General features: G+C 45.6%; 2 protein-coding genes across 3 annotated transcripts in view; both read left to right on the top strand.

Annotated features, from left to right (window-relative positions):
* Positions 1 to 10,717, top strand: part of hsp90aa1.1 (heat shock protein 90, alpha (cytosolic), class A member 1, tandem duplicate 1) — a 31,610-nt gene extending 20,893 nt beyond the window's left edge. For both annotated transcript variants that reach the window (XM_019895019.1, XM_019895020.1), the window contains exons 4-15: positions 2,013 to 2,138; positions 6,368 to 6,644; positions 7,512 to 7,661; positions 7,810 to 8,176; positions 8,330 to 8,463; positions 8,548 to 8,856; positions 8,943 to 9,108; positions 9,200 to 9,390; positions 9,466 to 9,613; positions 9,706 to 9,974; positions 10,052 to 10,385; positions 10,494 to 10,717. In XM_019895019.1, coding sequence (XP_019750578.1) covers positions 7,512 to 7,661; positions 7,810 to 8,176; positions 8,330 to 8,463; positions 8,548 to 8,856; positions 8,943 to 9,108; positions 9,200 to 9,390; positions 9,466 to 9,613; positions 9,706 to 9,974; positions 10,052 to 10,385; positions 10,494 to 10,603 — 2,178 coding nt within the window. In that variant the 5' untranslated portion in view covers positions 2,013 to 2,138; positions 6,368 to 6,644 and the 3' untranslated portion in view covers positions 10,604 to 10,717. The remainder of the gene's footprint in view (positions 1 to 2,012; positions 2,139 to 6,367; positions 6,645 to 7,511; positions 7,662 to 7,809; positions 8,177 to 8,329; positions 8,464 to 8,547; positions 8,857 to 8,942; positions 9,109 to 9,199; positions 9,391 to 9,465; positions 9,614 to 9,705; positions 9,975 to 10,051; positions 10,386 to 10,493) is intronic.
* A 952-nt stretch (positions 10,718 to 11,669) lies between these two features.
* LOC109531014 (heat shock protein HSP 90-alpha-like) lies at positions 11,670 to 17,244 on the top strand. The gene is made up of 11 exons (XM_019895021.1): positions 11,670 to 11,828; positions 13,526 to 13,666; positions 13,731 to 14,103; positions 14,190 to 14,326; positions 14,596 to 14,925; positions 15,082 to 15,247; positions 15,320 to 15,510; positions 15,584 to 15,731; positions 15,810 to 16,078; positions 16,442 to 16,775; positions 16,860 to 17,244. The coding sequence occupies exons 2-11, from the start codon at positions 13,526 to 13,528 to the stop codon at positions 16,964 to 16,966; spliced, it is 2,196 nt and encodes a 731-aa protein (XP_019750580.1). The 5' UTR covers positions 11,670 to 11,828; the 3' UTR covers positions 16,967 to 17,244.
* Positions 17,245 to 17,602: the final 358 nt, after the last annotated feature.

Here is a 17,602-nt window from a genome sequence, read left to right as displayed (position 1 = left end):
GAGCTCTGCCGCTATACGTATTTCTCCCCCACCCACCCACCCCTCAGTTCATGTGACCTTGACCCCCGGGTGCCTCAATCCCTCAAGGACGCCAAGTCCTTGCGCCCCTCGGCATCCCGACAACTGCCAACGTCGGCTCGGCTCAATAAGACATGATGAATGCAGATTGTTTGCGGCGTGACAGGCTCATCCGTTTCCGACCAGGCCGGCCTTCGCGGGCCGGAGACAAACAACAAAATATTCACACTGAACCAAAGCTCGCCACCCGTTATCAGATGCCCGCCAGCAGAGTTGATATTTTTCTTCCCGTGGGCCGGCAGGTGGCAAGCAAATTGCAAGTTGAGTCGAAAACAACAAAGTACAGTGAGAACGGACTGAAGCGATCGAGGCGTCACCAGCATCTTCCTAATCTGCTGGCAGACGAATTTATGCTGTCTGATATTCGCCATGGCAACAGCGCTGGGGGACTCGTTTTAGGCTTGTGCTGATTTGCTTAGAAAGGACAGCGAAAAGAAGAGGAAAAATTTCTGTTCAAGCACTGCTCTGTATTAATTGTAAAAAAGAAATAAACACTGGTTAGATTTATTGATGTTATCAAATTACCGTTTGGAGCCTGGGTTAGGGTTCCAAGGCAGGGTTGGCATTTTAAATTAAGGTTTCCGACCTAGGATAGGGTTAGGGTCTCGAGACAGGGTTCCGGTTTCAAGTTTAGATTTCGGATTGCAAGTTTGTGTTTCAATTTTCAAAATTAGGGTTTCAAGTGTGGGTTTGCATTACAAGATGGGGCACGCGCTCATTTACCTCAGACATGCAATCAACACGGATACAAAGAAATCATAATGTGGCCACTGATGGATTCAGACAGTTCTGATATCATCGGTTAGGATCGAGTGTTTCAAGCGAGTGTTCGTGGGGTTTCGAGCCTGGGTTAGGGTTTCAAGTTTGAGTTTCAAAGTAGGGTTTGAACCCTTTCGCACACCCTGTAACCCGATAACAGGATCAACTGTCCACTGTAGTAAACGCTGTCCCTAAAAGGGTTCATCCAACCTCGGTTGAGGTTTTAAACTTGGGTTGTGGTTTCAAACAGGATTAGGCATTTCTTGAAAGGTTCCAAAGTAGAGCCACCGTTGGGTTTCCAATCAGGGTAAGAGATTCGACTAATTTAAATTCCGACCTCAGACCTATTTTGACTTTGGCAATAGGAAGTTAGCAGCACTTCATAGACCCACTGCGCTGACATACGGGGGACTCTCACCCCGGCAATTAATGATGAATTAGCATAGCATCAATATTAAACAAAAAGAAAGATGCTAATGGACTGCAATTGGTTGAAATATTCAGCGAGAGGAGCTCCGAGTTGTGTGATGCGGGACAGCGGCGTCTCTCTACCGGGAGGGAAGGCAGCAATCCCGGCTGACTTGGACGTCACGGAGGGGGTGGCTCGTGAAAGTTTAATGGAGGCTCGTTACGCATAAACCGAGCACTCCTTAAACGACGACCCTCGCTCACTCGGCCCGGCGTCCTGAATAAATCATTCCCTGCCAGGGGACCGCAAAGTCTCCTTTCGGCACCTGGATCTCAGGGCGTTCCCTAAAGACGACCCTCATTACAGAGCTCACAGGGAAGCTAACGGAGCTTTTGGAGAGTTTGCTTAGCTTAATAGTAGCAAACACTGATTAGCTAACAGTTAGCTTTAAGACTTGGCAACATAGCAACACACGTACACTGATGATATAACAATACTCAAAAGCATATATTCTTTATCCCGCACTTGCAGTTGAGGCAGAAATAGTTCTTTTTCGTTTGTCTGTAAGACTGTGTTGTACTGCCTCCTGGTGGCGTATAATATTAGTGCTATTTATGATTTTTTCATTTTAAACGCATGTTTTTTTTGAAGGGCGGCTGCAACAGATTCATTTGCATGTCCGTTAATTTCGATGAAGATGTGACAAAAAAAAAAGGAAAGTAAGCTGAGCTTCCTTTCATCAGTCAAGTTTTCTCCGCTTGTCCAGGTTGACATGCACAACAAGCACAGTCTTCCCTTGCGGAGCTGAGCAGTCGTCCCGTCACAGATGCGCCGCACCCTCCAAATGAGTCTGCGAAGGAGGCGTCGCTGAGATCCAAAGACGTGAAGCGAGGTGAGGGGTTGTTGGCTTTTTAAGATTTTTCTCTCTCTCTCTCTCTTTCTCTCTCTCTCTCTCTCTCTCTCTCTCTCTCTCTCTCTCTCTCTCTCTCTCTCTCTCTCTCTCTCAAAAAAACGGAGCATTCACAGCCAGAGAAATGATTGCTTTTTATCATCAGCTCGCACTCATAAAACCCTCTCTTCGTTTTTTTTTTCTCCACCCGGCGCCAAAGCGTAACAAACGTTATCTGGTTTGAGAAAGCGACATATAACAACAAGCAGGAGGTTGTTGGCCTCAGAAGCCGCTCGCAATCGTGCCGACTCCAGCTGGGGAACTCAATACGACGAATGTTCACCTGTCAGCTTGTACAAACTGCAACAGAGTCCATTCAGTAACTTTAATGGGCTTTTGAGTCACAGTCAAAACAAATCGAAAGCAGGCGGAGCCCTGGAATTCACCCAATATGGCTGCTTCAAACCAAAATGGCCGACGTCCTGTTCGATTTTCGGCATGCGTTATTGAGGCTTTCCTTTTTACGCCCACGTTTTTTACTTGGATTTCAAGTAGATTGGGTGACCTTTACCCAAGGTTGGGGTAATTATTTTGACCCAGCAGATTGAATAATCAAATAATTTTTTTTTAATAATTAAAAAAAAAAACTACACGAACCCTGGTGCTGGATTGACTATATATTTATTTTAGATCCAGCAGTTTTAAGCGTGTTGAGATGTCAGCCCAACACCCATCAACCTGTGAAATTAGTATCGGATCTTTTTTTTTTTTTTCCTTTTACGACACAGTGCTTAACTCCCTGACTTTGGTCCTCTTGCCTGCGCGGAGGTGTGCAGGTGCATGTGGCAGCCGAGGGGAGATAAACTTCATTAGAGAACAAAGCCTAATCTCCATTTTAACCTTACGCTTTCCCTGCCGAGCGAAGGACTCGCGGCGCCCCGAGGCGAGCTGCAGAATACCGATGAACGCTGCCAACCTCGCTAAGGGCCGATGCTAATGCCTCCTCCCCCGGTAGTTCTTGCAAAACATGATTTGCCCGAGAGATCTTTACGCACGTTTTCTAAAGGATCAGAACGTCAGTTTCGCAAGATGTTTGTCACTCGTTCCTCAATATTGCTGTCTGAGGATAAGATTGGGTGTCATGTCTTGATCTGTTTTTGGATTTTGCAGCTGCATCTGCAGTGGAGGGCGTTCCCTCCAGCGAGGCAGCTGTTTTGCATTGTAAGCAACTTCTGCGACTACTTCAGGACTGCTTTGCCGTCAAGTCGTTATTCACTGAGCGACCCCTTGTGGCCACACCGGTGTAGTTTTGAAACCATGAAAGCGAACGTGCGCCGATCATCTTGTTTTTCGTGATCGTTTTTGTCAAAGAGGAGAATTAAGCTGCGGTGTAGCAGGTGAAAAATCCCCAAGTGTTGGTGGTGTCTTTTTTTTTCCCCTCCAGTAAGCCTTAGTGGCTTTGGAAGGTTTGAGCCCCCGGATCTGCCACGTCAATGTGGGCCCACGCCTGCTCTGACACGTCTAATCTCCGGGCGACATGCCATCAAATGAGCCTTATTAGGACTTTAAGCGGGGTGCGAGGCCAACCAACCAAAAAAAAAAAGTGGGAAAGTCGTTCACCTGAAAGGGACACTCACTCACACAAAAACCAAAGTTCCAAAATCATCAGTCGGCATCATGTTGGCGTCCTCGTAGAGCAGTTCCATTCCACTTTTTCCCATCTCTGTTATTATAACATTACTTGAGTTGCGTGTTACTTTGTTGCCTGATTTTTATTTTAGTTTTGTTACCGCTTCCATAGTCACTTTGATCACCTTTCTTTGAAAATATATAACTTCAGCTGTTACTTTTAACATGCTTTTGTTTTAACAAAGACCAGACCGATATGGATTTTTTTTTTTTTTTCGGCAAATGTGCATATCTGCCTTTTTTTTTTGTTTTGTTTTGTTTTTGTTCTGTGAATAAAAATCCCCCCCCCAAAAAAGGCAAATAGATTCGGCCATTTTTTTATTGTCTATATAGTGAATCTTCTTCAGATTCACGAGATTTACCAAACTTCTTGCGTCATCAAAACCAATAAAACGGGGCGTTTAATATAAATATGAGAACAGGTTTCATATGTGAGCTGATGAAGTCAAATGCAAATCACTTCTTCTCATCCAGCACCGTGATTCAACGGCTTGTCAGAACTTCCCGCGTTTGCTCTCAAGATTAGATTCCATTTGTGAGCCCCTGCTTTTAAAACGAGTTTACACACACACACACACACACACACACACACACCGAGGTTTTTTTTTTTTTTTGTGTGTAATTGAAAATTGCTTTGGAATTCCATCTTCATCCCCTGGCTTCCATCAGCAGGACGTGTAAAATATATCAGCGAAGCGGCTTGCTGATAAGAAAACATGTTTATTCTGCTTAGTATTTATGAAACGCCTCCACATGGCTTTTTTCTCTACCTTCTCCACCTCGAAGCAATAATCTCCGCTGTTAGTGTGCAGAATGATAAAAAACACGAGGACGGATGAAGGAATGTCACGTTCCCGTTGTGGACTTTGGTGGGAATGCGGAGTTGTAGTTGTCCAAAAAGATTTTTTTGTTTGTTTTGTTTTGAGGACGTGATGAATAAAAAGAGAAGGTCAGCAAGGAGATGGCACTTTCTGTTCACGAACACTGTTGCGAACATTGTTTACCACTCTGATTGCTACTTTCATGATCACGTTTGTTGTCACTTTTGATGAAATTGTTCACATTTTATTCAAGTCTTTGTTTTTGTCAATTTTGTAAAGACTTAAATCGTCATTGTTACCATTTTTGTAGACTTTTATGCCTTTTGAACTAACTTTTGTAGCCATTTTCCAAAAAAAATTCCCGCTTTAAACAAAACACTTCCCTTGTCATTTTTATATGCGTGCAATTTATCTTCTTGTCACGCCACATGAATCAGATTGGTCTCACAATTTAGGAAAAGAAACTTGTACTTGTCTCTTAAAACCTTAGTCAGTCTTGAGCACCCTGTCAGTCGTGGACGTGTATTGCCCCCGTGTGGACATAAGCTGTAACTGCATTAAGGGAAAATACAACTTCAACCATATAACGACGAGACGAGAGAGTGACAATTCTTGAATTAAATTTAGTTTGGGGTAAAATGTGAGAATAGTATAATAGTTGTAAGGTTTTTTTTTACTACTTATTTCGTACTAATGGCACGTTTACGCTTTCCTGGGAATGTGGATGATTTTTGTCAACTTTTGACAGTACCGTCCATTAGCAGCAGTGGATTTCATCCCAATCACAAGGTGTTGAATTGGTTCCGAGACTAATTTGTGTTGAAGGTAACAGTGGGGGCGGGATCAGTGGTGTCTGCTGTCGGAAAGAGTAATTTTACTCCCATTTGACATGTTGACAACTCGGACAATATCGTCTTGCATGGATTGCGACACCGCGAGTTCCTCCTGAGCGTAGAATGTTCTACTCCTTCCCAACAGCAACTATTTGGATTACATAACATGGAATGTGCTGCAAGTGTCATGTACTGCTACCGCCTGGTCATCTAGCACATTTTTTTTTCCAGCCCTCAATCCTGTGTGAACGCAATGTGTATCGATTTCACACCAAATCATCAACTCAATCTAAAGTATCAGCCACGACATTTGAACACCAACCTGCTATGTCACCAAACGGGCCAGACTGGCTACAAAATATTCTTTCGCAATGTTGAGGAACAGGCACAAGTGACAATAATGCAATAATTATTCTCAACGTATTTTTCTTACTTATAAAAGTAAGTGGTAATTCCCAACTACCGGTAAAAAGAAAAAAAAAAAAGGAGACAATCCCCTCATACTATACCGGAGACAAATCCTTGTGTGTGTGCTAACATACTTGGCCAATTCAGATGATTCTGATTCTGATCAACAACTATTAAAGTGGGATCTGAATGTATAGCTGTTATTGATTGCTGATTAGCTTTAGATACTTAAAAAAAAGGAATGCTCAGGTGTGTGGCCGGTGTCCCAAAAGTAAAACCGTGTGCTTTCAAAAAATAGACATCCTGCCCATAGGCCTGTGTTGTGTGTCACGGCAGCTGATAGCAAAGGCAATCCACAGATGTGAGGACTTGCAGGGTGGGTGGGGTGGGGGGGTCTTGCAGCCAAATGGCCAGCCTAGCTATCAGGAAGGCTCTCGTCTTGACTGACAGGCACTGCTTGTGACTTTGCTTCCCCTATAAGGGCACATCAACTTTAGGGCTCTGACGTTTCACTCGCCACCCGCTCCACCCGACCCCCTCCCGGTAGTGGAAGTATCTTTCTGGAACCTTCTGAATGGGAGCTTCCAGAAGCCCCCCACCCTCGCTGAGGTATAAAAAGCCCCCCAGTGTGCCGTGGGAGTCTGCATCGAGTCCAAAGACACTCACCGGAGGGAGCAGCAGCGCAAGTCCCAATTCAGATTCAGAGCTCTTCACAAAAGGCATCGACAGACTCGACCGCCACAGATTTCATATTCAAGGTAAGTCCGAAGCACGCGATATCAAACACGTTGTGGTAATTTCTGAATATTTTATGAAGGAATTTATCAACAAAAATGCGCGGCCGGATTGCGGCAATACTCAGACAACAATATTCCATGGTGACGAGTTATGGTCTATTCGGACGGAGCGGTGTGCCACGAGTATCTTAACGACACCGAAGCATGGGCTGAGCACATGGCGTGGAGGGTGACCCTGAGCGTGAGTGCAATGGCAAACACCAGAGTCGCAGGAACTAAGAGCAGGAGATGATTTGACGCACGTGTGTGCTATCACAACAACTCTTTGCTGAAAAAGACTCGCATTTTATCTTAAATCGGCTTCGTTTAACATTGGGCTGTTAGGTAACCCATTGGGAGGGGGATGGTCAAAGGTGTTTGATTGACAGGAGGAACATGTGCTGGCGCACCAGAAGCAGCTGCTAAGCCCCGCCCCACAACTCCCTGAAACCACGTGGTGCTCTTTTATCACCAAAACTTGGACTCTGATTTTTAGATATTTGGAGTTTGGTTTGGAAGGGCGGCACAGTAGCCTCACTGTTAGCACGTCCGTCTCGCAGTTCTGGGGTTCAGGGTTGAATCCTGGCTCAGTGTGGAGCTTGGATGTTCTCCATGTGTTTGTCTGGTTTTCTCCGGGTTTTCACCCACATTCTTAAAACTTGCTAAATGCTCAAATTCTCCACAGTGCCTGCCTAGCTACATGCTCTGCGATCAGCCGACCGACCCTCTCTGTATCCTACCCGGTGCCCCAAGGTCATCTGGGATAGGCTCCAACTCACCCGTTCCTCCAATTCCGAAAGGCGTTTGATGGATGAATCGATGATGAATTGGGTTTATTTTCTCTGCCAGATGCCCGAGAACGCCGCAAATGCCATGGAGGAGGAGACGGAGACCTTTGCTTTCCAGGCTGAAATTGCTCAGCTGATGTCACTGATCATCAACACCTTTTATTCCAACAAGGAGATCTTCCTCAGGGAGCTCATCTCCAACTCCTCTGATGTAAGTTTTATCACCTTATTGCACCCAACGTGAACCCAACTGTGATCTTAAATCCAAGGTACATGCTGAACCTTGATTTTTTTTACTTTTACGCCTGAGGCGGAAAATAAATAGCGCTGCTGAGTACAAATGAGATTCCCTCCGACAGGCTTTGGATAAAATCCGCTATGAGAGCTTGACCGACCCCAGCCGACTGGACTCCTGCAAAGACCTGAAGATCGAAGTCCGGCCCGACCTGCACGCTCGCACCCTCACCCTGGTCGATACGGGTATCGGCATGACCAAGGCGGACCTGATCAACAACCTGGGCACCATTGCCAAGTCGGGCACCAAGGCGTTCATGGAAGCCCTGCAGGCCGGAGCCGACATCTCCATGATCGGTCAGTTCGGCGTGGGCTTCTACTCGGCCTACCTGGTGGCTGAGAAAGTGACGGTCATCACCAAGCACAACGACGACGAGCAGTACATTTGGGAGTCCGCGGCCGGGGGCTCATTCACTGTCCGTCCTGACACTGGTAAATTTCACTCGTTATTTCTATTTTCTCAACGCACTGGCCCAGTGGTTAGCATTTATTAGTGCGGTTCTTTCGAAAACGGATGGACTTTATCACTCCAGTTCTTGAGATTATTCACCACCCGTTGATGATCTCTTTATCGCTGACTTTCAGGGGAGTCAATTGGCAGAGGCACACGAGTGATCCTGCACCTCAAAGAAGATCAGACAGAATACTGCGAGGAGAAGCGCATCAAGGAAGTTGTGAAGAAGCACTCTCAGTTCATCGGATACCCGATCACACTTTACGTAAGGGAGTGTGTTCAAGATATTTTATTTTCCCGCAATGGAACTGAAGAAAATCCCATTTAAATTCCGTCTGTTATTCTCAAGGTGGAGAAGACGAGAGAGAAGGAGGTTGATCTGGAGGCAGGAGAGAAGGAAGAGGATGCGGACAAAGACGCTGCTGCGGAGAGCAAGGACAAACCAGAGATCGAGGACGTCGGCTCCGATGAGGACGAGGACACCAAGGAGAGCAAGAATAAGAGGAAGAAGAAGGTGAAAGAAAAGTACATGGACCAGGAGGAGCTGAACAAGACGAAGCCCATCTGGACCCGTAATCCTGACGACATCACCAACGAAGAGTACGGCGAGTTCTACAAGAGTCTCACCAACGACTGGGAGGACCACCTGGCCGTCAAGGTAAATGAATGCCGCAGCTCTTTGTCGATGAACTTGCCGCAACAGGATCCATCCAAGCATGTGGCTTCTTTTCGTCGGGTCTGCAGCATTTCTCCGTGGAGGGACAGTTGGAGTTCCGGGCACTGCTGTTTGTACCCAGACGAGCTGCGTTTGACCTCTTTGAGAACAAGAAGAAGAGGAACAACATCAAGCTGTATGTGCGCAGGGTCTTCATCATGGACAACTGTGAGGAACTGATTCCAGAGTATCTCAGTAAGTATCTCATTCTAAAGGATCCCCATTTAGGTATTTTTTGCCAACTCTTTCACAACTGACCAGTTTGGCTTCCTTTGTTTCTTCTCAGACTTCATCAAGGGCGTGGTGGACTCTGAGGATCTGCCCCTGAACATCTCCAGAGAGATGCTGCAGCAGAGCAAGATCCTCAAGGTCATCCGCAAGAACCTGGTCAAGAAGTGCCTGGAACTCTTCTCCGAGCTTGCGGAAGACAAGGATAACTACAAGAAGTGCTATGAGCAGTTCTCAAAGAACATCAAGGTAGATTGATCTCAAAAGTTAACATCCCTCAAAGAATCCTACCGCCGACGTTATGAAGCCACATTTGTGTTTTAGCTCGGCATTCACGAGGATTCCCAGAACAGGAAGAAACTGTCAGAGATGCTGAGATACTACACTTCCGCTTCTGGAGATGAGATGGTTTCTCTGAAGGACTATGTTTCACGCATGAAGGACAACCAGAAGCACATCTACTATATTACAGGTTTGTCATCATCCTGTTGTCATCCCGACTTTCGCCCCATTTGCATATCTATTTAGCATGTAAAGCATATTACCACCTGACTTCTGAAACAGGTGAGACCAAAGACCAGGTGGCCAACTCGGCCTTTGTGGAGCGCCTCCGCAAGGCCGGCTTGGAGGTCATCTACATGATCGAGCCCATCGACGAGTACTGCGTCCAGCAGCTGAAGGAGTACGATGGAAAGAACCTGGTCTCGGTCACCAAGGAAGGCCTTGAGCTACCCGAGGATGAGGATGACAAAAAGAAGCAGGAGGAACTCAAGACTAAGTTTGAGAACCTTTGCAAAATCATGAAGGACATCCTGGACAAGAAGATTGAAAAGGTTTGCGTGCAGGAGACACTGACTGTCTATCCTTGCGTCTTTGCCGCGGCGTTAACCAAATGCGGCATTCTTTCAAGGTGACGGTCTCCAACCGCCTGGTCTCGTCGCCCTGCTGCATCGTCACCAGCACGTACGGCTGGACGGCCAACATGGAGAGGATCATGAAGTCGCAAGCCCTGAGGGACAACTCCACCATGGGCTACATGACCGCCAAGAAGCACCTCGAGATCAACCCCCTGCATCCCATTGTGGAGACCTTGAGGGTGAAAGCAGAGGCGGACAAGAATGACAAGGCGGTGAAGGACCTGGTCATCCTTCTGTTCGAGACGGCACTGCTGTCCTCGGGATTCACGCTGGAGGACCCCCAGACGCATGCCAACCGCATCTACAGGATGATCAAGCTTGGTCTCGGTGAGTGATTCTCCATTCGTTTGTCTGATCTTATCTTATTTTAGTCGACTTTATCCTCAAGTAATTGTGAAGAGAGCCAAGGCGTTCACATGAATGTATAATTGTCAGGCATCGACGAAGATGACTCAGCAGTTGAGGACCTCATTCAGCCCACTGAAGAAGACATGCCAGTCCTGGAGGGCGATGACGACACGTCAAGAATGGAGGAAGTCGACTGAACACATCTGCTTTCATAATTTTACACGGTGTAACTTATTTGAGTCATTTGTTTCGAACAGTCACTTTTTGTCATAACAATGTTAAAAAAAAAAAAAAAGGCGCCCATGGCGTTGTCACAATCGAACCTCAGCTGCTTCTGTGAAACTACACAAAACATATTTTTATTTTGACTAATTCCAACCAATTCTATTTTTGTTATTTACAGATAATACAATTCATTGATGATGTAGCGGTCCACTCGCGTCCGTTCAGACATCGGGTCATTTCCCACTTATGTCAAAATAGGTCTGAATTAATCTCAGTCTTTCTGTGGCCTACGTTTAGCTGGTGGCTAAGTTATAGAAAATGGATGAATGGATGTTTACAGCTCATCCATCCATTCATTTTCTGTACCACTTATTCTCATAAGAGTCATAGGTGACCTGGGTCCTATCCCATCCTACACACCGCAAGTGTCAAGCTCCAGTCCTCAAGGGCCACTCTCCTGCCTATTTGAGATGCTTCTTTCTTGGGTGCTATGCACCCACGACTAGTTCCCAGCCAATCACAAGGAACATATAAACAAACGATGAAACACTCATATTCGCATACTGGGAGGCAGACATAATAATCACGGAGCGCCGTTCTTATCTCAACAAAGAAAATATAATTGCTTGGAACAATGTATTCATTTTTCTTTTGGAGTCTACTGTTTAAACCTCAAAGGAAAATATTAAGTCACTGGAAATATGTAGCCTGTGTCTTTTGTAACTTCTTTTTTAATGAAAGCATTCGTATTTGTAATAAAATCAACTGAGAAATACAAGTGAAATTCTTCCCTTGCCCTTTGTGTTGTATGTATCACTTTTACTTTTTATTTCGTCAAGTTAATTGCGTCACAAAGTGAGATTCCGTAAGTTTTTCCAATGTTCTGGAACGTTCCGTGAACGCCACATGTTTTTATTTATTTATTTTTTTGTGTTCCGCCCCTTATGACGTTTGGCTTCAATAGCTCCCACCCCGTTTTCCTGACTGACAGCCCATTTGGGCCAACCAGCGCTCGATGTTTTACCGGCTGCAACGAGGAAGATTCCAGAGAGTTCCAGAAGCTCTGAGCTCAATTCGACACTTCTCGAACGCCTTTTGAAGAAGGGCTATATAGACGAGATCTGTAGTCTTCGCTTGTCATACTCGTCTGAGCACTTTAACGTCGGAGTTTACTCTCCCAAAACACCGAGGACCAAGGTAAGGGAATGAGCCCCTTCAAATCCTGCTTAGTAAATCGTTATCGTCGCTGTCGTTATACGGATTGACCTCGTGTTAAGGTATTGTTAGTGTGTCGCGTGACAACTACTTGTGTTCTCGAAACATGTTTGGTTAAAATATTTGAAAAAATGATGTGAATATGTTTAATTGTATGAATAATCCCAATTCCATCCTTTGGTGGTGCGAATTCCATTGAAGCTAGTATCCACACGGTCGTGTGATACAGTATTATTCGCAGTAAATAGGGTGTTCAACGATTGATTTTAATCCTTCCGTTGTGTCTTATTTAGATGTGATAACGATATCCTCATTTTTTTCTTTCATAGTTTCTCGCGAAAGACGAACACATGGGCCCACGGTGGTGGTGCACTTGCCAGACTAAGTTTACGTGTAATGGGTGGAAAGCAAGATGCCAAACAATGTTTTAACATTTTTATACACACGAGAAGGAGTCAAAGAGACGTTTTAACATACTGTGAGGAATTAACCCATTGCTCTATTGAGATTCCAATAGAAACTGCAGAGTACCTTCTGGAAACTTGCAGTTTCCCGGTGGATTCGCTAGAGGGCGTCGCAGAGCCATTACGCCATGCAACTCAACCGCTTGCCAAATATGACAGGAGTCCTCGGTTTACGTCATTTTTTTACGAACAGTACGACGTGTACGAAGAATCCACGCCGAGTTAACGCTTGAGGCTGGGCGATATGAACTTTGAACTAAAACGGATGTGCTTTGCATCACCTCAGATACAAAAAAAAAACGTTTTCTTCCTCAGTATTATCACTTAGCGTCCATTAAAGTATTATAATGACATGACAATAAATGCTGCTTCTTAGGAGAATGTGAATTGTGTCAAAACATTTGCAAGCACAATCCTTCCAACTGTTTGGCTCGGCCAATGCTGACGTCTGTTGCGGTCATTTCTAATGTCGAGTTGTGTGGGTGAGGCAAGTCAAAATATTTGCAGCATGTGGATATCTAGTTCCTCTGTTTTCAGCCATGTTAGTATAAGCAGTGCACATCAGCGGGATGCACAGTGAACTTAAGGGAGCCACAAAAAAAAAAATCATTGAAAAAGAAAAATTGCAAATATATTTCAACAATGTGAGAGAAAGAAAACTAGCAAATATATTTTAATATGATAAAAATATGGTTATTTATTACCTATTTGTGTTTTGCGCAGTAAAATAGTTTCTGTGGTTATGACTTCATTCCTGTGTTATTGATACAAAGTACGTTCTGACTTCAGTGTAAATTAGGGTTTATGTCATCATAGGACCGGAACGTCATTCATAGGACCGGAACGCCACAGGAGCCCCGCCCCGTGTTATGAATGCAGAAGCTGCACTATAGAATAAAACGCTTAAGCCCAAAGCGTCCTCAGAGCAGATTGTGATGGGATTTTAGCTTCAAGGCCCAAAGGTGGATTAAAGGCGGGTTAAGGCAGTCTGTTGAACTACCTGCTTTGCCCACACTCTCCTCTGTTTATGTCACTAGCCATTACAAAGCTGCTGAAGTTTAGTTCATTAATTTGTCATTAAAAAAAAAAAAAAATGCGACAGTCCGGCTTGTGAGCTGACCCAATTCAAATCGGGTCAAGCGCGGTTGAAAACGGATGGGTAATGATAATGATGACTGCTTATTTTAATGTTCATACATCTCTTTGTGCTTAAAGATGCCTGAGGATCATCCAATGGAGGAGACGGAGACCTTTGCCTTCCAGGCTGAGATTGCTCAGCTGATGTCCCTGATCATCAACACCTTCTATTCCAACAAGGAGATCTTCCTCAGGGAGCTCATCTCCAACTCCTCGGATGTAAGTTGCGAAATAATGGTCGTCGTCAATGTCATAGCTGTGTCTATAGTCATGTGATTCCCAGCCACTTGTGTTGGATAAAATCCGCTATGAGAGCTTGACCGACCCCAGCCGACTGGACTCCTGCAAAGACCTGAAGATCGAAGTCCGGCCCGACCTGCACGCTCGCACCCTCACCCTGGTCGATACGGGTATCGGCATGACCAAAGCCGACCTGATTAACAACCTGGGCACCATTGCCAAGTCGGGCACCAAGGCATTCATGGAAGCCCTGCAGGCCGGAGCCGACATCTCCATGATCGGTCAGTTCGGCGTGGGCTTCTACTCGGCCTACCTGGTGGCCGACAAGGTGACGGTTGTCACCAAGCACAATGACGACGAGCAGTACGTGTGGGAGTCCGCGGCCGGGGGCTCGTTCACCGTCATGGTGGACAAGAGTGAGTACACACCGTTAGCTTAGCACACAGTTTTGCTACGCGAAGAGCGTTATCTGTAACCTGAGTTGACACTTCTTGCCCATCAGCTAATGAACCGATTGGTCGTGGAACCAAGGTTATTTTGCACCTGAAGGATGACCAGATGGAATACGTTGAGGAGCGGAGGGTCAAAGAGATTGTGAAGAAGCACTCGCAGTTTATCGGCTACCCCATCACGCTCTATGTAAGTGAAAGGGGACAATTGGTTCATCTCAATTAAAATGTGTTTGTTAATTTATTGTTGTGACATTTATTCATTATCCCAAGCTAAAAAAAATAATCAGAAAATTAAATGCTAAAGGAGTAAAAGTAATGTCATTTCATTTCACCATGTTCTTTTCCTTTCAGTGGTAGCATAGTATGGATGATGCACACCTCCCCTATGTCTGACTCGGAATGACTGTTCTTTTAAATATCAAACTCACAAGTGACGAGGAAATTGTGTTCCTTCAGGTTGAGAAGGAGCGAGACAAGGAGGTGAGTGACGACGAGGCAGAGGAAGAAGGCGAGGAGAAGGAGAAAGAGAAGGACAAAGACAAGGATGAGGAAGAGCAAGACGACGACCAGCCCGAGGTGGAGGACATCGGCGAGGACGACGAAGAGCACGACAAGTCCTCAGACAAGAAAAAGAAGAAGAAGATCAAGGAGAAGTACATTGACCAGGAGGAGCTGAACAAAACCAAGCCTCTGTGGACGCGCAGTGCCGACGATATCACCAACGAGGAGTACGGCGAGTTCTACAAGAGCCTTACGAATGACTGGGAGGAGCACTTGGCTGTCAAGGTTGGTCTCGGGTGGAAAAATTACTGCCGCTCTGTACTAAAGAGGAAAAGCAGAGATACTTAAGAATAATATTTACATTTTAAATTCCGGTCTTGTAAGTGCTATTACTGCCCCGCCCTCCCCCCCAAATAATATCAATGCGCTTATTTTTGGCAGCACTTCTCAGTGGAGGGTCAGCTGGAGTTCCGCGCCCTGTTGTTTGTGCCTCGCCGCGCGCCATTTGACCTCTTTGAGAACAAGAAGAAGAAGAACAATATCAAGCTGTACGTGCGCAGAGTCTTCATCATGGATAACTGCGATGAGCTCATCCCAGAGTACCTCAGTGAGTACAGACTTGCCACAGAGCATGTTTCGCTTCCCAAAACAAATCGCTGACTCTCTTCCTCTTGCTCAGACTTCATCAAGGGCGTGGTGGACTCTGAGGATCTGCCCCTGAACATCTCCAGAGAGATGCTGCAGCAGAGCAAGATCCTCAAGGTCATCCGCAAGAACCTGGTCAAGAAGTGCCTGGAACTCTTCACAGAGCTCGCTGAAGATAAAGACAACTACAAGAAGTGCTATGAGCAGTTCTCAAAGAACATCAAAGTGGGTTGATGACAAAGTCCACATCCTTCGAGGACTCAAGACTTTGTTTACTGACACACATTTATATTTTTAGCTCGGCATCCACGAAGATTCCCAGAACAGGAAGAAGCTGTCCGAGCTGCTACGATACTACACTTCCGCTTCCGGAGAGGAGATGGTTTCTCTGAAGGACTATGTGACGCGGATGAAGGACAACCAGAAACATATCTACTACATCACAGGTGAGCATGTCGCTCATCTCCGTATCTTGAGTTGAAGCAGTTGAAACCGTCGTAGTTACGGAAACGTCTGCCTGTCAGGCGAGACCAAAGACCAGGTGGCCAACTCGGCCTTTGTGGAGCGCCTCCGCAAGGCCGGCTTGGAGGTCATCTACATGATCGAGCCCATCGACGAGTACTGCGTCCAACAGCTGAAGGAGTTTGAGGGCAAGAACCTGGTCTCGGTCACCAAGGAAGGCCTTGAGCTACCCGAGGATGAGGATGAGAAGAAGAAGCAGGAGGAGAAAAAGGCTCAGTTTGAAAACCTGTGCAAGATCATGAAAGACATCTTGGAGAAGAAAGTAGAGAAGGTAAGCACATTAAAAAAAAAAACTGGATTCCAAATTGACTGCAGAAGAGCAACTTCTTTACTCTGTGTTTCTTGTCAAGCGGTTCTAAAAACATGTGTCAGTATCAGCCCTGGGATAAGAGTTCTATTTATCCAACAAAAAACAGGAAATAAAAGCCTATAATATAAAATGAGCATCAAAAATTTTTTTAAAAAAAAGCATGACTTACAGTGACATATATGAACGACGAGTCGCACTATGGCCATAATGCATAAATGCACCATACCTGTCACAAGTTCTTTGTCCATGCTTGCGCTGGCTGAGAATTCCACAAACCTGGGTGAAGTCAAGAATTTGATACATCCAAATGGATTTCCTCCACAGGTCACAATCTCCAATCGCCTGGTAACATCCCCCTGCTGCATTGTGACCAGCACATACGGCTGGACGGCAAACATGGAGAGGATCATGAAGGCCCAGGCCCTCAGAGACAACTCCACCATGGGCTACATGGCAGCCAAGAAGCACCTCGAGATCAACCCTGAGCACCCCATCATGGGGACGCTGCGGCAGAAGGCAGAAGCGGACAAGAACGACAAGTCTGTGAAGGATTTGGTCATCCTGCTGTTCGAGACGGCACTGCTGTCCTCGGGATTCACGCTGGACGACCCGCAGACGCACTCGAATCGCATCTACAGGATGATCAAGCTTGGTCTTGGTGAGTAGTTGAACAAGCTCTTATCCTACTGAGCCACTAGCATTTATTTTTATGCAAATTTACAATTCCCGATGGTCTTTCTAGGCATCGACGAAGATGAGCCGACTCTAGATGACACCACCGGCCCCGTTGAGGAAATGCCCCCACTGGAAGGTGACGACGACACATCCAGGATGGAGGAAGTGGACTAAAACTGCTCCCCACACCCCACGGTTACGTCTCATTAAAGTTATCCGAGCGCACTGTCAATACTGGAACACCCCCTTAACTTCTCCCTTTGGAATCCCCCCCCCCCTCCAATGCTGTTGCAATTCTGATTTTTGAAACTCGCCACTTTTTGTATTTGTTTTTCTATTTTATTGATGTTGAAGCATTCCATATGTTTGACTTGAACTGTAAATGCAGTGCAAGCTAAGTGAAGCTGTAAAAAGTGGTGGGAGCCTCGAATAAAGTTGAACATAATGAAAAAGTCTGGTTTACTGAATGGAACTCTGGAAATGGGAGCTGTGGGTCTTGGGCCCAACAAGTTATTCTTGGCTGGCACAAATGCTAATAGAAGCATCGACCTGCATTTCCAACCTAAATCGTAATACATAAATTCGTCTTTATTTGTATATCTATTTTTTTTCCTCAGCTGCTCTGCTTCAAGTAAGCACATATGGTCCAATGGAAACTTGTCAGAGATGTTTTGGGGCTAAAACGAGAAGTTATATTGGACCAATTTATAAGAGTTAACATTTGTGGCAAACATGCCAGCGCAAGACAGCAAGTTATATTTAGGTCGGGGTGCAATACAGTGGGACACTTAGTTCTTCTAAACTGACACT

This window comes from Hippocampus comes, unplaced genomic scaffold (genome assembly GCF_001891065.2).
Source record: "Hippocampus comes isolate QL1 unplaced genomic scaffold, H_comes_QL1_v1.1 scaffold8, whole genome shotgun sequence".
Lineage (NCBI taxonomy): Eukaryota > Metazoa > Chordata > Actinopteri > Syngnathiformes > Syngnathidae > Hippocampus > Hippocampus comes.
This window is presented reverse-complemented; position numbering and strand designations above follow the sequence as displayed.

What these genes read in the sequence shown, in the direction of transcription:
- LOC109531014 (XM_019895021.1), top strand. Translation starts at nt 13,526, where the DNA reads ATGCCTGAGGATCATCCAATGGAGGAGACGGAGACCTTTGCCTTCCAG. An exon ending in AGGAGCACTTGGCTGTCAAG is followed by an intron (nt 14,926 to 15,081) that starts GTTGGTCTCGGG and finishes TATTTTTGGCAG; the next exon opens with CACTTCTCAGTGGAGGGTCA. An exon ending in AGTTCTCAAAGAACATCAAA is followed by an intron (nt 15,511 to 15,583) that starts GTGGGTTGATGA and finishes TTATATTTTTAG; the next exon opens with CTCGGCATCCACGAAGATTC.